The sequence below is a fragment of the Oryzias latipes genome, chromosome 8, assembly GCF_053564925.1.
Source record: "Oryzias latipes strain Hd-rR chromosome 8, Olatipes_Hd-rR_3.1".
Classification (NCBI taxonomy): domain Eukaryota; kingdom Metazoa; phylum Chordata; class Actinopteri; order Beloniformes; family Adrianichthyidae; genus Oryzias; species Oryzias latipes.
In genome coordinates, this window is record NC_136244.1 from 4,490,601 (window position 1) to 4,509,984 (window position 19,384).

Here is a 19,384-nt window from a genome sequence, read left to right on the forward strand (position 1 = left end):
TTAAAGTCTAGATTAAACCAGCTGCTCTTTTATTCACGTGTCTGAGCATGATTAAGAAAATTTCAAAATAAAATCCACGTTTAAAATTTATTTTCCTGACTTTGAATTCAATAAAGGAAGTGGAGTCTTCAAAATAAAATGCATCTAAATCCAAAACGTGCTTTAATAGAAACAAAACATCTGGTGCGAAAGTACTCCATTAAAAGAATTTAATTAAAAGGCTTGAGCTCTATACAGAAAAATTCATCCAAGAATTCAAGTTCATTGAAAACATGTACAGCTGGGATTTTAACAATAAGCTTTACAATTCATACAGGTAATCAGTGATAATTACATTAAGATAAAAAGGAGCACCAAATGACCACTGACCATGCATCAGAGTGGGAGACATAAAAAAGCACGGTCCCTCATTCACACACACACACATACTCACTGCCCTGTTAATGCCACGCCCCCCCCCAGTCCACAGTGATAAAGGTCTGTTTGTAAACATTTGCCGTTTTAACAGTTCTATGAAGGTGTTTGTGTAATAAAAAGTTCTTTAGCTGTGGTGTTTAGAAGGAAATCCATTTGAGGCCCTTTTAGGTGACATCCGTGACTTAATCCATCGATCCGAGCTGGACCGCCTCAAAGAGCGTCGGATGAGTTTTGAAATCCGGTGGGATCATAGAGTCTTCCTCTTCGCGTCTCCCCCCTGACTTTGACCCAGATCTAAATGAAAGATGGAACAGAGCTTCAGAGTGTGTAAGAAACAGCCAGCAGCGGCGCAACAAGTTCCAAAACCCGGTCAAGACGTCAGAAGAGGACAGAACAGGACCCGACAACCCCAGACGCACAACACCGGACATTCACAAAGGAGAGGAGGAGTAGGAGGAATGGAGCGGGCGGTGAGGTTCGGGGGGTGGGGTCAGAGTTTACCTGAGAAAGCGAGCTGCAAGTGAGGAGGCAGAGCAACCTGAGACCCTGACTGGAGACTCTTATACAGATCTGAGGAGACAGGACAGGGCGACAAAAAACCAGGAGGAAGAACAGAAGCCAACGAAACCGGGAGGAAAAAAATAAAACGAAAAGAGGAAGAGGTGGAGTCAACAGAAAGGCAGACATGAAGGAGTTGGAGGGAGAGAAGATGAAGCGAACAAAACGAGATGTCTTACATTAGCTTACATTTGGACAACAAAAATACAGTGATAGAACAAATGCTGCTAACAAACAACACCAGACGAGGTCTAAACAACAACAAACAACAGCATAGCCACGCGCTGACACAGAACCGTCCTGATGTTTTAAAAATCCACTTAAAAGATTTTTGTCATTCCTACAATAACATTTTGGTGGCACTCATTCAAAGAAAAGTGATAAATAAAAAATCTAAAACCTTTGATCATCTTTGGATCCCTTTTTAAATATAGCTAAAATAAATGACGATTATGCTGTTTTCTAAGACATAGTTTCTGCAGAGCGGCAGTTTGATAGAAATTCACCTGGAGTTGTGGACGGGCCAGTTGGAGCACAGTAAGCCCGCCCCCACTTCCCGTTAACCATGTGTTTTACGCCCTCTCCCGCTAGCTTTAGCCCCTCCCACCCCGAACTTAAGCATTATGGGAAAGAAATCAGGTGAAATAGTTGAATGCCTTAGACAAGGCATTAAAACCTTGGATATTTGATGAAAAGCTAAGCATGATCATAGTGCTATTAGTAGATTTGTGATTTGTAGTGGTTGTTTGGTGGATGGCCACCATGTCCCAACAAGGCTGCAATGTCAGCAAGGAGGTGGCAGAGTCATGGTTTGGGCCAGAATCATGGGGGGTCGGCCCCTCAAGGGCCCCTGAAGGTGTGAAAATGACCTCTGAAAAGTATTTGGAGTTCCTGACAGACCACTTTCTTCCGTGGTACAAAAAGAAGAACCGGGCTTTCTGTAACCAAATCATCTTCATGCATAATAATGCACCATCTCATGCTGCAAGGAATACCTCTGCATCATTGGTTGCTATGGACATAGAGTGAGATAAACTGATGGTGTGGCCCCCATCCTCCCCTGAACTCAACCCTACTGAGAACCTTTGGAGCATCTTCAAGCAAAATATCTATGAGGGTGGGAGGCAGCTCACATCCAACCAGCAGCTCTTGGAGGCTATTCTGACATCTTGAAAAGAAATTCAAGAAGAAACGGATGCAAGAACCGTGAAACTGCTGTAACTTGACCTATTAAGATGTTTTTGATTGGAGTAGCTTTTGAGTTCAGTAATTATGATCTCCTAAAGCAGCAAATTCAACAAATTACCATTTTCGGTTCTTTAGAATCATTAAAATGTTGTGGAACGCCGTTGTGGAACAGAGCGTTTGATGCTTTTTATTTTGGACAAAAATACCGTTATCTTTGGGTTTGTTATGCTCCAGAGAAAATAATGCTGACCGTCACACAGCCCAACCTATATCCAGATTCGTACTCACTCTGGGTCAGAGTGGAGAAGGGGGTGTTGCTGCTGCCGGCCGCCGAGCTGCTGGCCGCCGTGCTGGAGCCCCCGGTGCCCATCTGAGGAAGGTTCAGCATGGCCGGGAACTGGAACGGCAGGGAGACGGGCACCAGGCCCCCCAGCATGCCAGCAAAGCCGAGGGGAAGAGATGAGGCTGAGCTGAGCAGACCCCCGCCCCCCGTCGAGGAGACCTGAACGGAAGACGCTTTTTACATCCTCTCCCATCACACGTCTGCGTTTGAAACGGTCGGCACAAACCTGCGGTAACTGAGACGAGACGGACGACAGAGGGACAGGAGGGACGGACACGACCGGCTTTGACCCCTGAGGCGTCCCACCCCCTATCCTCTGGCGCTGGCCCGGGGCAGCGGAGGCCACGGCGGGGGAGGCACTGGTTCCTGAATGCTTGCTTATGGATGAGGTGTTTATAAGGCTGGTGCTGGTGCTGCTGTTGATGCTCGGGCTCTTCTGGCTGCTTGGGGAGGGGTAGCTGCCTGGCCCCTGCTTGGCTGATCCCCCTGTGGAACCTGAGAAGGGCAGGCGGTAGCCTGCTAGGGTTTTGGGGGGGTACTGGTGTATGGAGGGGGCTGCCTGAGATCGAGGAGTCAGAGAAACTGAGGTCGCGGCGGAGGTGGCGGCGGTGGTGATGACGGCGTTCTGGGTCCGGGGGGTCAGTTTGACGATGGGTGGGATGCTGCTGTGGGTGGATTTGGTGAGGGTGGCGTGCATGGGGGTGATGAAGTTTGACTGCGGTTGGGGCTGGGCGCCGGGGAGCGTCTGAGTCAGGGAAGGGGAGGATTTACTTTGGGGGGTCATGACCAGACGGGAGGTCTGGAAGGTTTTGGAAACGTTGGCGGCGGGGGACTGGATAGTGAGCGGCCGCGACTGAGAAGACGTGATGATGAGGGCATCGCTGATGGCTTTATTATTGCTGCCTTTAAGGAGGCTAGAAGGTGGGGTGGAGACCCCCGCCTTTGATCCCGGGGCCACCAACGGGGATGCAGTGGGAGGGGGGCGTGGCTTAGGCATGGCTGCCGAGATGGGCATGCTTGCTTTGGTCACAGCCACACTTAAAGGTCTCTGAGTGTTCAAAACAGGGTGTCGGTGCACCTGCGACGCCGCGCCTTTCAACACCCCCATGGCCTCCACCCTCCCGGAGGTCAGAGGGGAGGAGGTGCCAGAAGGAGGCCGGGACAGGGAGCTGGAGGAGGGTGAGGAGGTAGAGATGTAATGAGGTGCGCTGGAGATGGGAGTGCTGACAGACGTCTTTTTGTGCTGCTGGAGAAGAGGCGAGACGAGGAGGTTCGGCGGGTTGGTGGCGGCCTTGGGTCTCTCCGGGGACGGGGGACTGTCCCCCTGCGCCAAACCCTTAGCTGCATTTCCAAGGATGGCCAAGGCCTGAGAGATGGCGTCCACAGAGGGCGCCTCGTCCAGGGAGTCCAGGCATATGGGCTCCGAGGGGGACTGAGGGAGTCGCTTAGCAATCACAGCGGCCGGGGAAGGCGTGGCAGCTGCCGTAGGCGTGGACCTCTGAACCCACGCTGCCTCCTGGAAGAACAGACATTTTTACCCAGAATCCTTTTTTCCTTCATTCAAAGTAAAAGTAAAACCAGAACATTTAGCACAAACATCACCGAAACAAGAGCGGATACCTTTGGCCGGGCCTTTGGTGTCGTGACCATCTTCTTCTTCGCTCTGAAACGAAAACGAAGTGAGAGGAAGCAGAGGCAGCGACGAAGAGTGGAGTAAAAAACGCTGTACGACTCACGTGTAACCTGTGAGAAGACCGTGAACCATGGTGCTCTCTTTGAACAACATCCTAAAGAGGAAAAAAAAAAATCATTAAGAGGATTCAAACTGCAGTTGTGAGAGTCCTGTTACTGCAGCTCTGCTTTCTACCGCGTTTATCTTTTTAAACTGTAATAGAAACAAACGAATTACACTTGATTTTTTAAGGAAATGAGGAGCTAAAACAATAAAAACCTTATTTTAAGACGGCGTATCCTCACCTTGCTTTATTTACAAAGGCTGCTACACACAAAAAAGTAGCAAACATGCAAATTCTAATGCAAATATGGACGAACACGCAGGAAAAATGTAGCTTTTTGCAACTTTCCAAGAGAAGAGAGAACCTCTGCCATTATTTACCCACAATTGATGGGTGTCTGCTATCATCTTTACACTCCCACATGGACAAGTTACTTTTTTTTTATTATTTCCTAATCACTCATCATGCCTGAGGCCCCAAACAGATGAAGCTTTTCCCCATGTTTGCATTTTCATTTGTTTGCATTGGCCTTTGGTGAAGGAACAGAAGCGCCTGTATGTCCCAACAGCAGGTTGGTGTTTATAAAGACCACTGATAGGCCTGCACAATATACCGCAAATTTATCGTTATCGCAAGATCAAGCTGAGCAATATGCATATCGCAAAACACAGCAAAAATAAATAAATGGTTACCTTAGATGTGCTAAAACAATCTTACGGAGGCTTTTTTTTTTACTGAATCAAATAAATCCCTTTATGCATTTGACCAATCGGATAGACTCTTTAGCGTTGTTGACCAATCAGATGGAGCCCTTTTATGTTAGATGTTCCATCCTATGTCAACGAGGGTCATTTGGAGTACAATTCTTGAACTGTTGCAATAAAATGGGAATGATGTTTTTGGTTGTTTCCCTATTTGTTTATATACCGCAAATTATATCGGTATCGCAATATTAATCTCTCATATCGCAAGTTTTCTTCATATCGTGCAGCCCTAACCACGGATGTGTAAAAGTGTTGGTTTCTGAAGGTTTTCTTGTGTCTGAGCCGTCCTTGATTTGGAAAAGTTCCATTTTGGCCTAAATGACAGTAAAGTGAAATATTATTATGTGAGTGGATGAAAATTCCCCATCTTCAGGAAGAGAAACACACAGAAGTTGTGGGTTTGTGTGTAACAGTTCAGATGACGTCACATTTTCTTTGTCTGCAAACAGAAAGAAGTAAAACCTCTGGATCTGTATGGAAAATGTGCTCAAGTGCGTCTCGTTTTGTGGAATAGCATAGAATCACACAGATGTGGGATCTCACTGGTTGCATTGAAAGCTGAGGACACTTCAGCAGCACATCTATAGCAGAAATGCTAACGTGGCGTTCTGTGAAGTATGGCTTCCTGCTCGTTTGGTCCGTGGTCAGCTCGTGCAGCCACCGTCGTCCGCAACAGTTTCTGAGGGAATCCTGGTAATTGCTGCATTATTATAATTATTAATGCATTATTATAATTATCGCTGCATTATTATAATTATTGCATTATTATAATTATAATAAACAATTTTAATCAATTATTGAAGATGGTTAAAATGATCTGTAATTATATCACTTCACTTGCTCCAGAAACTGATTCATGATTCTTCCTAATGAAAAATAATTTGCACATATTTTTAACTTTTGATACTTGATCAACACATGCTATGAAGGTTTTCTAAACAGTGTTATGTCTATTTTTCTGATATAGGATTATTTTTAAACGTAGTCAGGATTTGTCTAGTGAATAAAATCTGCATGTATTTTGGATAACTGATCTGCATTTTCTATGTTGATTTCTAAAATAGAGTTGTGTCTATTTTTAAATAATAATTAAGTAATTCATCTTTGTCATGTGATTTATTGATACATCAAGATTCTTAATTCTGTCTGATAGAAGTCATGAACCGGATGTTGATGAATCATGTAATAAAACGGTTACGGTAGAACAGGGGTGGCATTATTTGAGTTCGCTTCCTTCCACTTCCTTTCAAGCAATCTTTAATTATTAAGTTTGATACATCTTTGTATGAATGTATAACTACATTATTTTTATTTGATTGCTTGAAATAAACCATTTCAAATCAAATCAAATCAATCCTGAGGTCATGTGACCTTTCTGATGGATTCCCAAGCAGCCCTGCTCAAAGGTCACACACAACCGTTTAGTCTTTGCACCCAAAAGTTTGCATTTTTTTAATTTTTTTAACTACTTTCTGAATTGTTAAAAAAGGAAGAAAAAAAAATCTTTTTTTTATGATTGTAAGTCTTAACTAAAGCGTTCTCTACACATATTCCTTTATTTATGTATTTTTTTTTAATCAGAAAAATCTGATGATTTTTTTGTAAAAAAACTGGTCACAGAAAATCAGTTTAATCCCAGAGAGAAACTAATTAGAAATTCGCCTCTGAGTAGTGGGCGGGACCGTTGGCGAGCAATTTACCGTCACCCATCACTGGCAGCTCTCCGTTTACACCGTCTCCCGCTAGCTTACAGCCCCTCAAATCCCCAAACTTACATTAGCAGTGCAATAAAATCGGCGAGCAATATCGGAGCTACCCAGCCGCTATTCCAGCTCGGAGGAGGAAAACAAAGACGTTCGTTTGATCTATTAGTCTGCAGGTGGATCAGAAGGGAGCACCTACGATCCTTTTCACACAAAAAGATTTTGAATTTGCTCCTGATTTATGACAATTTGAATAAAGAAATACTAAGATGTGCAATTTTAGGTTGAATTTTCTTAATTTATGTCCTCCATCATCAGAACAACGCCACAAGAACACGTAGAATAAAAAACAACAATGCAATTTCTATCAGAGTGGGTCTTAAAAGTGGCGTAGGGAGTTTTTTTATACCTGGCCTGCATCCACCCTTTGGGCCAGAGCGGTTTCACCTCCGTCTCCATGAAGGCCTTCAGATAGTCTTCTAGAGACACGGAGGTTTTCCCCTCCAGCTCGTAGCAGCTCATTTTCACCCGCACCAGGTTACACAGCAAAATTCTGGAAAACAAGTCAAAGATCTGTATTTAAACACAAACACAAACAGAACTACAGTGATCCTTCACTACATCGCAGTTCACTCTTTGCCGCCCCACTGAATTTCTTTCCAGTGCAGTTTTATCCCCTTTTTTTAAACAGCTCTGTGTTCTGAGTTCTGATTGGCTGGAGACGTCAATCAATCTCCCCTGTACCAAATCTATATATTCATCTTTTATTTCAATCAGATCTTTATTTTCCTTCTTTAATCCTGGACTCGTTTTTCTATGAAGATTTGAACTTTGAGAGTTTAGCAAAAAGAGAGAAACGTGTGAAAATGTTGACGTCTGTTGGAGTTTCATCCGTCACAGGTTATTTTTTAGAACGTAACCCTATGATAAATGAAGGAACACTTGGAATTGGAATCAAAAAAAGTTCCTCCTGAGGGGAAACTCACCTGAGCTTATCGTCCCAGACAAACTTCTTGCGAGGTCCCATCACCCTCTTCCCTGGTTTCTCCTCGTCGTCGTCTTCCGACCCATTTTTCTCTCCTTCTTCGGACTGTTGCCTGTAAAACGGCGATCAAAAGAGTCTCGTGACACAAGCACACAACTCGTCTTTGACCTTTAGTCACATCCGTCAAATTACTTTGCAACTTTGGCGATGCAGTCCATGTTGTAGCGTGCGATCTGCTCCGGCATGACGCTGCACACGGCCAGCTTCAGCTTCAGCAGCGGGTTTCGGAGCCGGTCATCCTAAAGTGGTTAAAGATCACGTGTTCAGGACAGAAGCATCACACGAGAGGCTAACGAGAACACATGGATGCAGCATCCACCCAGAAAAGAAAAGAAACCTGGTTTTCCATAGCTTTCTTTACACTAGATTGGCCATGCAACCGCAGGCACATGAAGGATCCTTTGAAAGCAGGAACACGCAGAGCAAAACCTACAGCAAGCCTCTGAAGACCACATGCAGCACGCACCTGGATGTTGAGGCTGAGCTTCTTAAGGCGTTTGAGAAGTGCTTCTTTATTGCAGGGCACGAAGGCTTCAAGGTGAGAGTAAACGGCAGCACGCGCCTCTGCTGGCTGCTCCTGGACCTGCAACTCGATGCTGACGCACAGACACACAGGGGGATTCATGTTAGCCTGCTGGTGACACACGTCTGCTGAGACGAGCCACGGAAATGCTACCAACTCTTGGAGGATGTTGTTCATATCCAGTGTGAAGAACTTCTTCCTGCCCTCTTCGTCAAACAAACGGGACGCCTATGATGAAGACACAAACACAGAACCGGTTAGCAGACTCTCTGATGGTCTCGACACTCACCGCGGAGTTTCCCTTTCCTGACCCGCAGCAGTCCCCCCCCCCCCCCCCCCCCCGCCCCCGCAACATACTCAAATACTCGGCTAAATTGGCGCACACCTAATATTTGTTGAAAATGAACTTTTTGACACGGTCAACCAAAAATGATGACATCACAGCAAAACCATCAAAAAAATGAATGGGCCTAAAACCTCTTATGGTGGTCGGGGGGGGGCACCAAAAGTGTGAAAGATGGCGATTTTCACTTTTTTTGGTTTTTACACACATGCCACAGGGTTTAGTGCACAACAACCACTAAGGTTTCGTTGACCTTTAACCTCAGGAAGATATATATATATATATATGAATAAAATAGCTGCAGCGACAAATTTAAAGTCCTAAGGATTTCAATCTGCCGGCTCTTAACTCCTGCTTTCAAATTAGTTGAAATAGAAGTTGTGGCTTTTGAACAGCATGGCGAGTTTGCAAAGGTGGTGTTTCCGTTTTTTAGTGGAACATTTAGTCCATAAATCTTTTGTTCAAGTTGAACAAAACGATGAGATACGATATGAAGGAAATCCTCAAGCATCCTTTTACTGATTCTTCTAAAGCTGCATAGAACAAAAGATAAAACGGTTGCTATGGAGATAAAAATAACAGGAAAGCCGTCATTTAAAAAAAAAAAGGATTATTTTTGTGTGAATTTGTGGTGTGAAGCTCTGACCATCGTGGGCGCGGGGGGGGGGGGATCTGAAGCAGCCGCTCAGCCAGCGGCAGGTAGGAAGGAGGTAGTGGGGGCGTCTCACAACTACTTGAGCTACTTTCAACTGCAGGCGATTGAAGCCAAACTATCCGATGATGTCAGAAGTGTTCAGAACCCTGCATGAACCGTACCGCTCTCAGGTCTTCGATGCGTTTTGCAAGCGGGCCCGGCAGTCCACTTGGCAGAGGAGGAGGGGCCATCATGTTTCCTTGCGACGGTCGTCCGCCAGTCAGTTTATGCCCCGCCCCAAAGGAGCCGTTCTCCCCCTGGGCCGGGCTGCAGGGCTGCGGCGAGTCCAGCATGCTGAAATCCAAATCCCCCATCATGTCCTGCAGCAGGTCGTTGTTCGCGGTGCCGAGCAGCGACATCACCGCCTGGTCATCAGCCAGGTCGGTCATGTTGCAGTCGTTGCCGCTGGGGGGCTTGGGATTGGCGGTGAGGAGGGCGCTGTTGGCGCTGCTGGGCACTTTGGCGTTGGGTCGGTTCAGACCACCGGCGACGGCCATGTTCTTCTTGCGCATCTCCTCCTTCTCCCTGGTGAAGCGGCGAAGCATGTTGGCCAGGTGCAAAGAATCCTTCATCAGTTTCTTCCTCTTCTTCTTCTCCGGCCTGTTCAGAACCAGAACAGTGTCAGAACACAAGACCGACGGCGTCCGCCCCGAGCATCAGAAACGCCTCTGAAAGCTAAACACATAGAAGAAGTGAGCGCTCACCCAGTCTTTGGCACTTTATTTTTTCTGGGTTTCTTCTCCTCCAGAATCCCACCGTCCTGCTTTTTCCGTCGTTTTTTAATCGCTCTCTCTTCGCCGTCTTTCACCTTCTGCACAGAGGATCACACAGACAAAGGGTTTAGGTTCTGCCTTGCCATCTGCCTTTGGCGTGCTACTGGAACAACAAGCAGGTCAGTAAAACTTGTCGTGATCTGTAATCGCTCTTGCATTTATCTTCCTTCCAGAACCACAGGAACTCCTGCCGTTATCCGCTGGAGCTGAGGCTGACTGATAGTTTGCATCCCCCTGTTGGCGTTTCCTCCTCCTCTTCATCGTCTCCCTGCATCTCTTATCAATGCTGACCAAACCGCTGAGCAGCAAAGGCTTTTTTCATGTTACAGCCCAACAACTTGGGAAATTTGAGCAAAAAGGACACATTCAAAGCTAGATAATGGGCTGCAGCCTCTCACAAACGTCTGCTATCCGTTCTATTGAAATGGAAAAACTGAACTAAAAACGGAAAACTGTGAGAAGTTTTGAGTTACAACTGTCAAGTCAAAATACTGGTTTTTCTATTTCCATGAAGAACTCCACTTCTGTTTGAATCAATATTAGTTTGTTACATTTTTTTAAACTATTTTGCCTGTTAAATAACTAATTCTTCCTCAGAAAGTACAAGAATATAGTTTAGAAGATAATGGAATCACTGAACTGATAGGCATATTTATCGTTATCCCGATTTTAAGCTGTGCAATACCCAAATCGCAAAAGTCTGTGAAAAGGGCAATAAATGGTTCCCATGTTAAATGTGTTAAAAAAAATTCCATGGAAGCTTGAAGTATTTAAAGAATCAATAGATCCATTTATGCATTTGACCAATCAGATGGAGCCCTTTTCTGTTAGATGTTAAGGCTCATTGGGAGTGTAATTTCAGTTGCATTGACTCTTATTTAAATAAACTGTTGCAACTATTGGAAATTATGTTTTTGGTTGTTTTGCTATTTGTTCATATATCGCAATCACAATATTTATCACTAATATCTCGAATGTCGTGCAGCCCTATGAACTGATATTGAATTTCCACAGTAAAATTCGATTTGATTTCACTTTATGGAATATTTTGAAAGTCTGATTTAAAATCAGGGATGCTACAATCCTGTTCAGAACCGAATGTTACGCCAATAAATCGAGTGGTGGTGACAGTGAAGCATTGCCTCCCTGCTGCATACCACTAGGTTTACCTTGAAACTGTCAATTGGGCTAAAATTGAAAAGGGAGTTAGAATTTCTCATTTTATTACATTACTCTAGGCTTAGTATAAACCAACTGAAGGGTTTTTCCTTTCTTACTTAATTATTAGCACATTTTAGGGCTGCACGATATGAGGAAAACTGGAGATATTAGTGATCGATATTGCGATGACGATATAACTTGCGGTAAATGAACAAATAGCAAAAAGAACTAAAACATTTCCATTTCACTGCAAAAGTTTAAATTAAATAGTCAAAATACATTAAATTATTCTTCAAATGACCCTCGTCTAAGTAGGAGGGCAATATCTAACATAGAAGCTCCATCCGATTGGTCAACAACGTGACGGACTTCATCTGATTGGTCAAACGCATAAAGGGATTTATTCAATTCATTGTTTTAGCACATCTAAGGTTTACCATTTAATGTGATTTTCGCCAACCTTTGCGATTTGGATAACGATACATTTGCCATTAATTGTGCAGGCCTAGCACATTTTAAAAATGTTTTTTCCCTAATTTAATGTTTTTGTTGTCGTTTTGAAATACACAAATCATTAAATTAAAGCAAAACAAAACTGTGACCTATAGAAATTGGGGTTTTTAATTGAATTGTGGGGAAAGTAAACAGCCTCCCTGGGTGTTTTGATGCCGTCATCTCCCCGGAATCCCCTAAAGCTCTCGTTACCTTGAAATGATGATCGTCTTCGTGTTCTCCTTCAGAGTCGGACGCGGCTCTGAACTGCAGAGTTCCCGTGTTGATGTAGAACCCTCCGTGTTTTGTTGTGAGCGAGGCCGGCACCAGCTCGTCGTACTGAGGTTGGACCAAATATGACAATGACCTCACAACATCAGGACCAGATCTGCTGCAGAACGCCTGTATGACATCACAACCAAACACGCCAAACTCACGGCCTCCGAGTTGTCTATGAAGGGGTCGGTCTCGTCGTAACCGTAGCCGATGTCAATCAGATCCTGCATCCTGTCCTTCTTCTTCTTCTTCACTGCACCCCCCTGTGAACAGACGATGGGGGGTCAGAAAGCCTCCAAAGCAGAAGTTTAGCAGGATGCGTCACAGATGTAAAGTACTAAATAAATGTTATGAAAAAGTGTTTCTACACCTAAAGAAGGATCAGTCTGCAGATATTGAAGAGGTTTGATCGGAACTTGAGCATTAAACTGCCCATCCACCATCACTGACCAAAGCATTGAGTCTTTGTTAAAATGCCGGACTTCAGACGTTTTGTTTTCACAAACAATGCATCAGATCACAAACAGGTGAATACTGGCTGGGAGGGTTTCCTTTAAGCGTTTTTCTTTGACAGCTGCCATTTGCGATAAGCGCTGACAGCCTGCAGTGAAAAGACTTTTAACAGCTTCACAAACCCGTGCAGATTTGGAATGAAGGTCACCGTGGGTTTGCGACAGGAAAAACAGCAAATACTCACTTTTGGACGCTACTCAACTTACATATTTGTTCTCAAATTTCCTGGCCAGCTCCTCCACCTCTCGTCTTTCCTTTTCATCGTCAGCAAAGGGGTCGCTGGGGTCCAACGGAGGAGCAAGACCTTTCGGTACTGAAGAACCTGGAACCTTCACCTGAGGAAACACAAAGTTGAATTATTCCAAGTTTAATAAAGACGTGCAATTTTAAAAAATGATTTTTATGCAATGTAATGCATTTAGAAAGCATAAAAAGAAGGGATGTAATCAATGAATCGATTTCTATTCTTTGACTATAAGGTTAAAACAGCCACGTTCATCACAGCAGACGTCACACATGATGGCAGCAAATGGTCAAATGATCAGTCCATCATTTCAGTCCAACGTGTGGAAACACTGACTTTTACAGATGTGTGACCATCCAGTGTGGTAGAATGTTCCAATAATGTTTGCTAGAAATACAAGGAATCTGGAAAGCTTTAGCTGTTCAGTACCAAGTATTTCTCTCCGAGTCACACTAGTTGAAGTTTTGCCTGAAGATGTACTGAATCGATTTTAATAATAATGAGAATAATATCGGTTTTAGGTCAGTGAGTCGGATCGTTCAAAATGGACCAAAATCAACTATGAATTGTATCGCCGACCACAAATTATGATACGAATCGTTGTTGAAATGAATCGAAACACCCCTAATAAAGAGAACTCCTGCAAAATGACTTTACTTACTTCCAGATGAAGCTTTATAGCAAAGTTAAATTACATCAAACTACAGTTTAAACCTTTAATTTATTGACTTTCCCACTAAAAGTTATCTTGCATTCTTGAAAGAATTTTTTTTAAAAAGTTCATTTAACTTTTTCAAACTCAATTCAAACTGATGTCAACTTAATAATGGACTAATAGGAACCCACGTGACCAAAATCATCCAATAAAATCGGATAAAACATGAGATAATTGAAGTCGGAGGCATAAGGAGGCACAGAGGCGGAGGTTCGGGCCTCCCTGACGGTCTGGCGGGGAGCAGAGCGACTCCAGCCGCTAATGTGGCGTCTAACCTGGGCAGGGGGCTGGACCAGCTCCCCGTAGTTGAACTCGGAAGACCCCCGCTCGTTGGGCTCGCTGAGGGGCAGGCAGAGGCGGACTGTGGGCTTCCCTTCCTCCGCAGCGGCGTCGCTTCCCGTCGCATTACCGAACAAGCCTCCCCCGCCACCTCCTGACCCCGCCGCCGCTGCACCTCCACCTCCATCTTTCCCGTGGGTGACGATGGCCTCATCCTCGCGGCGGCGCTTCTTGTTGGACTCCTGGGTCGGCGGGGAGGTGTTGAAGGAGGAGAGGGTGACGAACTGCACTTTCCTCGGCTCTGCCATTTGACGTGTTGTGTCCGACGGTCGGGCGCACAAAACGAGGAGCGCCACGCTCCCGTTGAAGCGCCAGCTGCCAGGAAAGCTCACCCGGAGACGATCGAGTGCAGCTAGCTGTGTGCTCTGCTAGTTAGCCTCCCCAGAAAATAAGTGTTGCTAGCAACACAACGACTTTTATCTCCACTCGGGGCGTTTCAATCCATAAAGAAATGTGTTTGTCGCTGCCCCCGGCTCACACGAGGGTCTTAAACTGAAAGAAATTGCAGTTTTGAGTGTTTCCATTAAACTAAGGCTTAGCTACCGAAAGGAGATTCGGGAGTAGCCATCTTGATCATTATTATCATTATTCAGAGGCGTGAAAAAAAAGCGGAACACAGAGGAAAGGAAACTGCGATTGACCAATCAGAGCGCTCGAACACGCCCACCTGACCGATTAGCGCGAATAGGTGGATTGTTCTGCACATGCGTGACGTGACCCGCCGTCAAATGATAAAAAAAAACCAAAATAAAAGTCGAGTACTGTAAGATAATTTTTGTTACAATCACGAGTTTTTACTTTAGTGTCTAAACAAACCATTTGGACTGTATTAAATACACTAACGATAAATGTTGCCATAATCTGAATGTCAAAGTTAATTAACTAAAATCTAGTTTTACTATCTTATATCAATGACATGAAGAGGAAGATTGTTTCTATTTGAGTGCAGACTGCTTTACAAGAGAGAATGTCCTGATGAAAACCAAAAACTAATAAATTGACGCCTTGATCAGTAACTAAAAGCAATACAACTTTTTTTAAAGCATATTAAATTCACAAAACAATCTTGTTCAATCAAGTACATAAAATAAAATCTCAAGTCTTAACACTTGTCCTCATACAGGCCATGCAGGAAAGTAGACCAAGAGCCTACACTGGCATATTTAAGACAAACCTAATTCAAATTTCAGCCAATTAATTTTATCTCAGCTTTAGGTGTAAAATGTTTAAGTAGTGTTATATTTAACAAATTGTATTTACGGTATTTTATCCTGCTAAACTGCATGTTTTCACTTCAAATTCATGGTCTGCTTATGCACCTGGTACAAAATTAGGCTGAAAGTTTAAGAAAAGCTGTTCTCTAAAACCTAAACTGAAACATTTTATACTCAAAGCAGCAACCTGACAGGTCACAGCTTAAAAAGTAAAAACTACATTAACAGAACTTTTCTGTAGCTCTTCGCTAAATTTGAATTAGGCTGCATTTTCATCTTTGCGATTTCAGTTTTAAAAATTATTTCACTCTATTCCCCCTTCAGCCTTACCTCCTATTTTTGTGGGGCCAAGGAGCTGCAGGCCTCAAGTCTCTGGATATTTGACTCACAGCTGATTCCCTGGATCACATTTGTATGGTCGATCGGACCACACCTGAGTGAGGAATGGTCAAAAACATGGAGGAATGCTGCCCTCGAGGTCACCAATCTGACATTTAACTGTGATGTCGCTATTGGAAGTTCACTTTTATTACAGAAGGTTAGGGTTTCATTTTTTTCCACTCAAGGAAAGGTTTTAAACCAACTTCACTAGTTAAAATCGAATTTCATAATCTTTCAGTCTTGAGCCTTGATACATTTTATATGTCTTCGCTGCCTTAAGAGCAATGACCATGTAGACAGAAATAACAGATGTAGAAGTGTACAAAACACTTTTATTGTTGCCATGGAGATTGATCTAAGACCAGTCGGCAGTGGCGCCACCCCAGTCAGAAGCTTGGGCAGTGGGAGCAGTGGACCAGTCATCTGTGGCAGGCTGAGTGCTCCAGTCCTCGGCTGCAAAAGAAAAGAAGATTATAGTTAATTCAAGAAGATTCAGTGAATATCTGCATATCTGTTTTATTATATACGGAGTAAATCTCACCTGGCTTGACAGTTCCAGCAGCTGTAATAGAAACATTTTGAATGTGAGAACGTGACAAAAATGAAGGTATTCAAGAGAGAAAAAAAGGAAAATGGAACAAAGTCTGACCAGCAGGGAATTGCTGAATGGGCACAGATGGCACAGCGACGCCCTCAGACCAGTCGGCGACCTCTGGCTGTGTGAACTCCGCTGCAGGAGCGGTCCATTCACCCTGGAACTCCTCCTTCACAACAGCCTTCTCAGCGGCGGCCTGCTCCTCCTTCTCAATCTAAAATAAAAACCAAATGATAAGCATTATAGCGCTTTACAATTAACGCCAGCGTTAAGATAATTCTAACAAGGATTTGTCAACAGGGCGCACGACTCACCTCCTCAGGATCCCTGTAGAAGTACAAATCAGGCATGACCTCCCATGGGTGCTCCCTGGAGATGGTTCCCCTCATCCTGAGAACCTCCCTGGCGAGCATCCACCACATGAGACCTACGGAGTGATGACCCTGAAAGACAAAACCCAAACATGAATACACAAAGTTCACAACCACTCATGCCATATGTTGCACAACCTTAACCTGCACCCCCTGAGTGGTACAGAAAGAGCATGTTAAAAACTGTGCCTTTGCATATAGCACACATCCTACACCCCGCACTGCACTGACATAACAGCGCCGGGCTCTAACAGTGTGCATATTCAACGCTGCATCAGGTTTTCTGGCAGGGTTTCAGACCTTGTTGTTGCAGGGGATCGAAATATCCACATAACGCAAGGGAGAGTCTGTGTTGCACAGAGCAATGGTGGGGATGTTGACATAGGAAGCCTCAGTCAGTGGCTGATGGTCAGCACGAGGATCGGTCACAATCAGGAGGCGGGGCTCCCTGAAAGCAGCCTGGATCTGATTGGTGAAAGTACCAGGGGTGAAGCGACCGTGGAAGGTGGTAGCTCCAGTGGCGGAGGCAAACTTTAGCACAGCTCTCTAGATTGGGCAGAAAACACTTCATCAAGACCTTAAACAAACAAATCATCAACGACAATCAATATTTTCATGACAGAACTGTGGCTCAGGTCACTATCAAACCCCAGTCATAGGACAGCCGCCCTCATGGTGTTAGCGAAACCCCGGCCTGCTTGCTTTCGCACACTTCCGACACCGAAACACTCACATCAGTGCCCGGCTTTAACGGTGTGCTTCAAACCCTTCAGGTTTGGGTTCAGTTCACTCATTTACCTGTCCAGTGTTTCTGGAAGAGATGACGCACACATCAGCTGGGTTCTCAATGGCAACAATTGCCCTGGCTGCCAGCAACAGCTTCTCCCAGGTCTTCTTCAGGTTAATGATGTACACACCTAAGAGCACAAGCAAGGATCAAAATGTTCGTGCTTAAAATCTCTGGGAATATGAGCTGTTGTAGGTTTAACAGTTTTATATTCTCCAATCGATTCACACAACTTCTCTCCAGGAACATATTTAAGTTGATTACCTACATTTGTCACGATGCGCATCTCATACTTTTCCTCAATTTTTAGAGATTTGATATAGCATACAAACTGTGCTTATTCCTTTATTCACTGCAAGGTAAAAACGATATGAAGCAGCCCCTTTTTTTGGCCTCTTACCATCACTTTTTCTCTTGTAGACATACTGCTCCATCTGGAAGTCCAGGTTGGTGCCTCCCAGATGAGTTCCTGCTGCCAGGAACTTGAGCACATCCTCCTCCTTCATTTGAAGGACATCCAGACCTCCGGACATCGTGACCGCTTTCCCCGAGTAACGAGTTTATGGGAGAGCTGGGACAAAGTGACACAGAAGCAAACCTTTACTCCACACACGGTAATGTTACTGCTTTAGTGGGATTCAATCAATCATACAGAAATATTGTTTAAGCATGTGAGGCAAGCGTATTTTAATTGCGAAATTTAACAGCAGAAATGCTTAATGTCTCGCGTTTCCTTTACATAGATCAAGCTTATACAAAAATTAGCCATAAGGCTAATTCTTGTAATAAGTGTAAGCCATAAGACATTTCATTTTTATTCCAAGCTAAAAATATATATTTCACATAAAAACGTTTATGAAGTTGTAAAAACTGTGATATGACCCTTAGATCAACATTAATGAGAAGAGGTTATGGAACGTTAAAAGAAGCGCGTGGTCGAAGCGGACGAGCTAGCTAGCTAGGAACATTAGCATTTGCAGCAAAAAAAAGAAATACAGACGTATTTAACGGGATAATTCATTTCTTGACTTTTAACATGAACACTGTACAACAATATTTAACATTTCTGTATAAGCAGTGTCATTAATACTGTCATTTTTGTTAAATTAGACGTGGTTTGGCTTACCACGAAACAACGCCGTATGGAAATCTGGCCACACGGTGAAAAAGAGGGAGCCTAGCGGAAATGACGTAAAATTTATACTGCATTTCGAAGCGTGTGATTGGTCGACTTGTGTGAACAGGATGTGGTTGTACCAGCTTTTGACCGCTAGGCGGTGTATTGTGGCGCACGTTGTAACAAGGTGGGAGAGGTTACCAGAGTTTGTGTGGCGGGTCGGATGAAGATCCCATATTAAGACAATGGAGATGGAAAGACCATATTAAGACAATGCTGAGACGTTGACTTCTCGGTGAAAGACTGACCTGTGTTGTAACACTGTGTTTGCCGGAGATAAAATGTTCCAGTAAACGGGATCATAGTGTGTACGCAACAACACACGTTGAGAAATAAATTAATAAAGCTTGTTAAACGGGTAAAAGTTTGCTTTGCACAATAAAGGCCTACATAGGTGGTTACAACAGAATGGGCCTTTACCACAGCATAGTAATGGAGGTGTTACTGATCAGGGTACCTGATGTTTAGGTTTGGATAAATGTCAAGGACATTAAAAAATGGGACATCAAACAAATACAAACGAAACACGCATGTGTCATAGCAGGACGTAGGACCCTTGGGGGCTATTCAGAGTAAAAACTGATGATCTAAAAACGCATATAGGAGTCCAAACTTTATATTACATTTTTTATTTATTTGGATAATTGGCATTTAATATATAGAAATGCTTTATTGATCCAAAATGAAGCGTGTGCAGCTTATTCTGTGTGTTGATCTCAATCGAACCTTGTGTTATCTCTAAATAATAATTCACTTTGAGTTTCAGCAGACATATCCATTTCCTTCTGTCCTTTTTTCCTATTTGATGTCAGGTCACCACACCCCCGGCGCTTATCTCTGTCTGCAGCGTGATAAGTCTTTGGCCCCAATGTTCCCACACAGCACAGCTATCGCATCTTTTACATCATTTATTGGTTTACGGTTTTGATAAATACATGTTTGAGTCCGGGCATGGCTCAGAGCGGGGTAGATATCCAATCAAGTTTCTTTTTTTTTTTTTAAACCCTAATCGGGTTTGGTGTCATGAAATCT

General features: G+C 43.9%; 2 protein-coding genes across 3 annotated transcripts; both read right to left on the reverse strand.

Moving 5' to 3' along the window:
- Nucleotides 1-194: 194 nt before the first annotated feature.
- ubn2b (ubinuclein 2b) lies at nt 195-14,426 on the reverse strand. 2 transcript variants are annotated; one of them, XM_011478583.4, is made up of 17 exons: nt 13,764-14,426; nt 12,736-12,864; nt 12,178-12,279; nt 11,954-12,079; nt 10,019-10,125; nt 9,437-9,914; nt 8,435-8,505; nt 8,221-8,350; nt 7,887-7,993; nt 7,696-7,806; nt 7,119-7,262; nt 4,243-4,293; nt 4,127-4,169; nt 2,733-4,022; nt 2,452-2,665; nt 919-987; nt 195-711 (listed from the first exon to the last, which is right to left on the reverse strand). In XM_011478583.4, the coding sequence occupies exons 1-17, from the start codon at nt 14,073-14,075 to the stop codon at nt 665-667; spliced, it is 3,531 nt and encodes a 1,176-aa protein (XP_011476885.1). In that variant the 5' UTR covers nt 14,076-14,426; the 3' UTR covers nt 195-664. The 2 variants fall into 2 exon arrangements, with proteins under 2 accessions (XP_011476885.1, XP_011476886.1); XM_011478584.4 differs by lacking the exon at nt 919-987.
- A 1,308-nt stretch (nt 14,427-15,734) lies between these two features.
- rpsa (ribosomal protein SA) lies at nt 15,735-18,382 on the reverse strand. Its single transcript, XM_004071837.5, has 8 exons — nt 18,302-18,382; nt 17,576-17,746; nt 17,187-17,305; nt 16,689-16,934; nt 16,332-16,460; nt 16,072-16,231; nt 15,964-15,984; nt 15,735-15,875 (listed from the first exon to the last, which is right to left on the reverse strand). The coding sequence occupies exons 2-8, from the start codon at nt 17,706-17,708 to the stop codon at nt 15,778-15,780; spliced, it is 906 nt and encodes a 301-aa protein (XP_004071885.1). The 5' UTR covers nt 17,709-17,746; nt 18,302-18,382; the 3' UTR covers nt 15,735-15,777.
- Between the last annotated feature and the right edge of the window lie 1,002 nt (nt 18,383-19,384).

What these genes read in the sequence shown, in the direction of transcription:
- ubn2b (XM_011478583.4), bottom strand. Translation starts at nt 14,075, where the DNA reads ATGGCAGAGCCGAGGAAAGTGCAGTTCGTCACCCTCTCCTCCTTCAAC. An exon ending in ATGAACAACATCCTCCAAGA is followed by an intron (nt 8,351 to 8,434) that starts GTTGGTAGCATT and finishes TCTGTGCGTCAG; the next exon opens with CATCGAGTTGCAGGTCCAGG. An exon ending in CTTCTCCACTCTGACCCAGA is followed by an intron (nt 988 to 2,451) that starts GTGAGTACGAAT and finishes CTGTCTCCTCAG; the next exon opens with ATCTGTATAAGAGTCTCCAG.
- rpsa (XM_004071837.5), bottom strand. Translation starts at nt 17,708, where the DNA reads ATGTCCGGAGGTCTGGATGTCCTTCAAATGAAGGAGGAGGATGTGCTC. An exon ending in CGATCCCCTGCAACAACAAG is followed by an intron (nt 16,461 to 16,688) that starts GTCTGAAACCCT and finishes TTTGTCTTTCAG; the next exon opens with GGTCATCACTCCGTAGGTCT. An exon ending in TGCTGGAACTGTCAAGCCAG is followed by an intron (nt 15,876 to 15,963) that starts GTGAGATTTACT and finishes TTTCTTTTGCAG; the next exon opens with CCGAGGACTGGAGCACTCAG.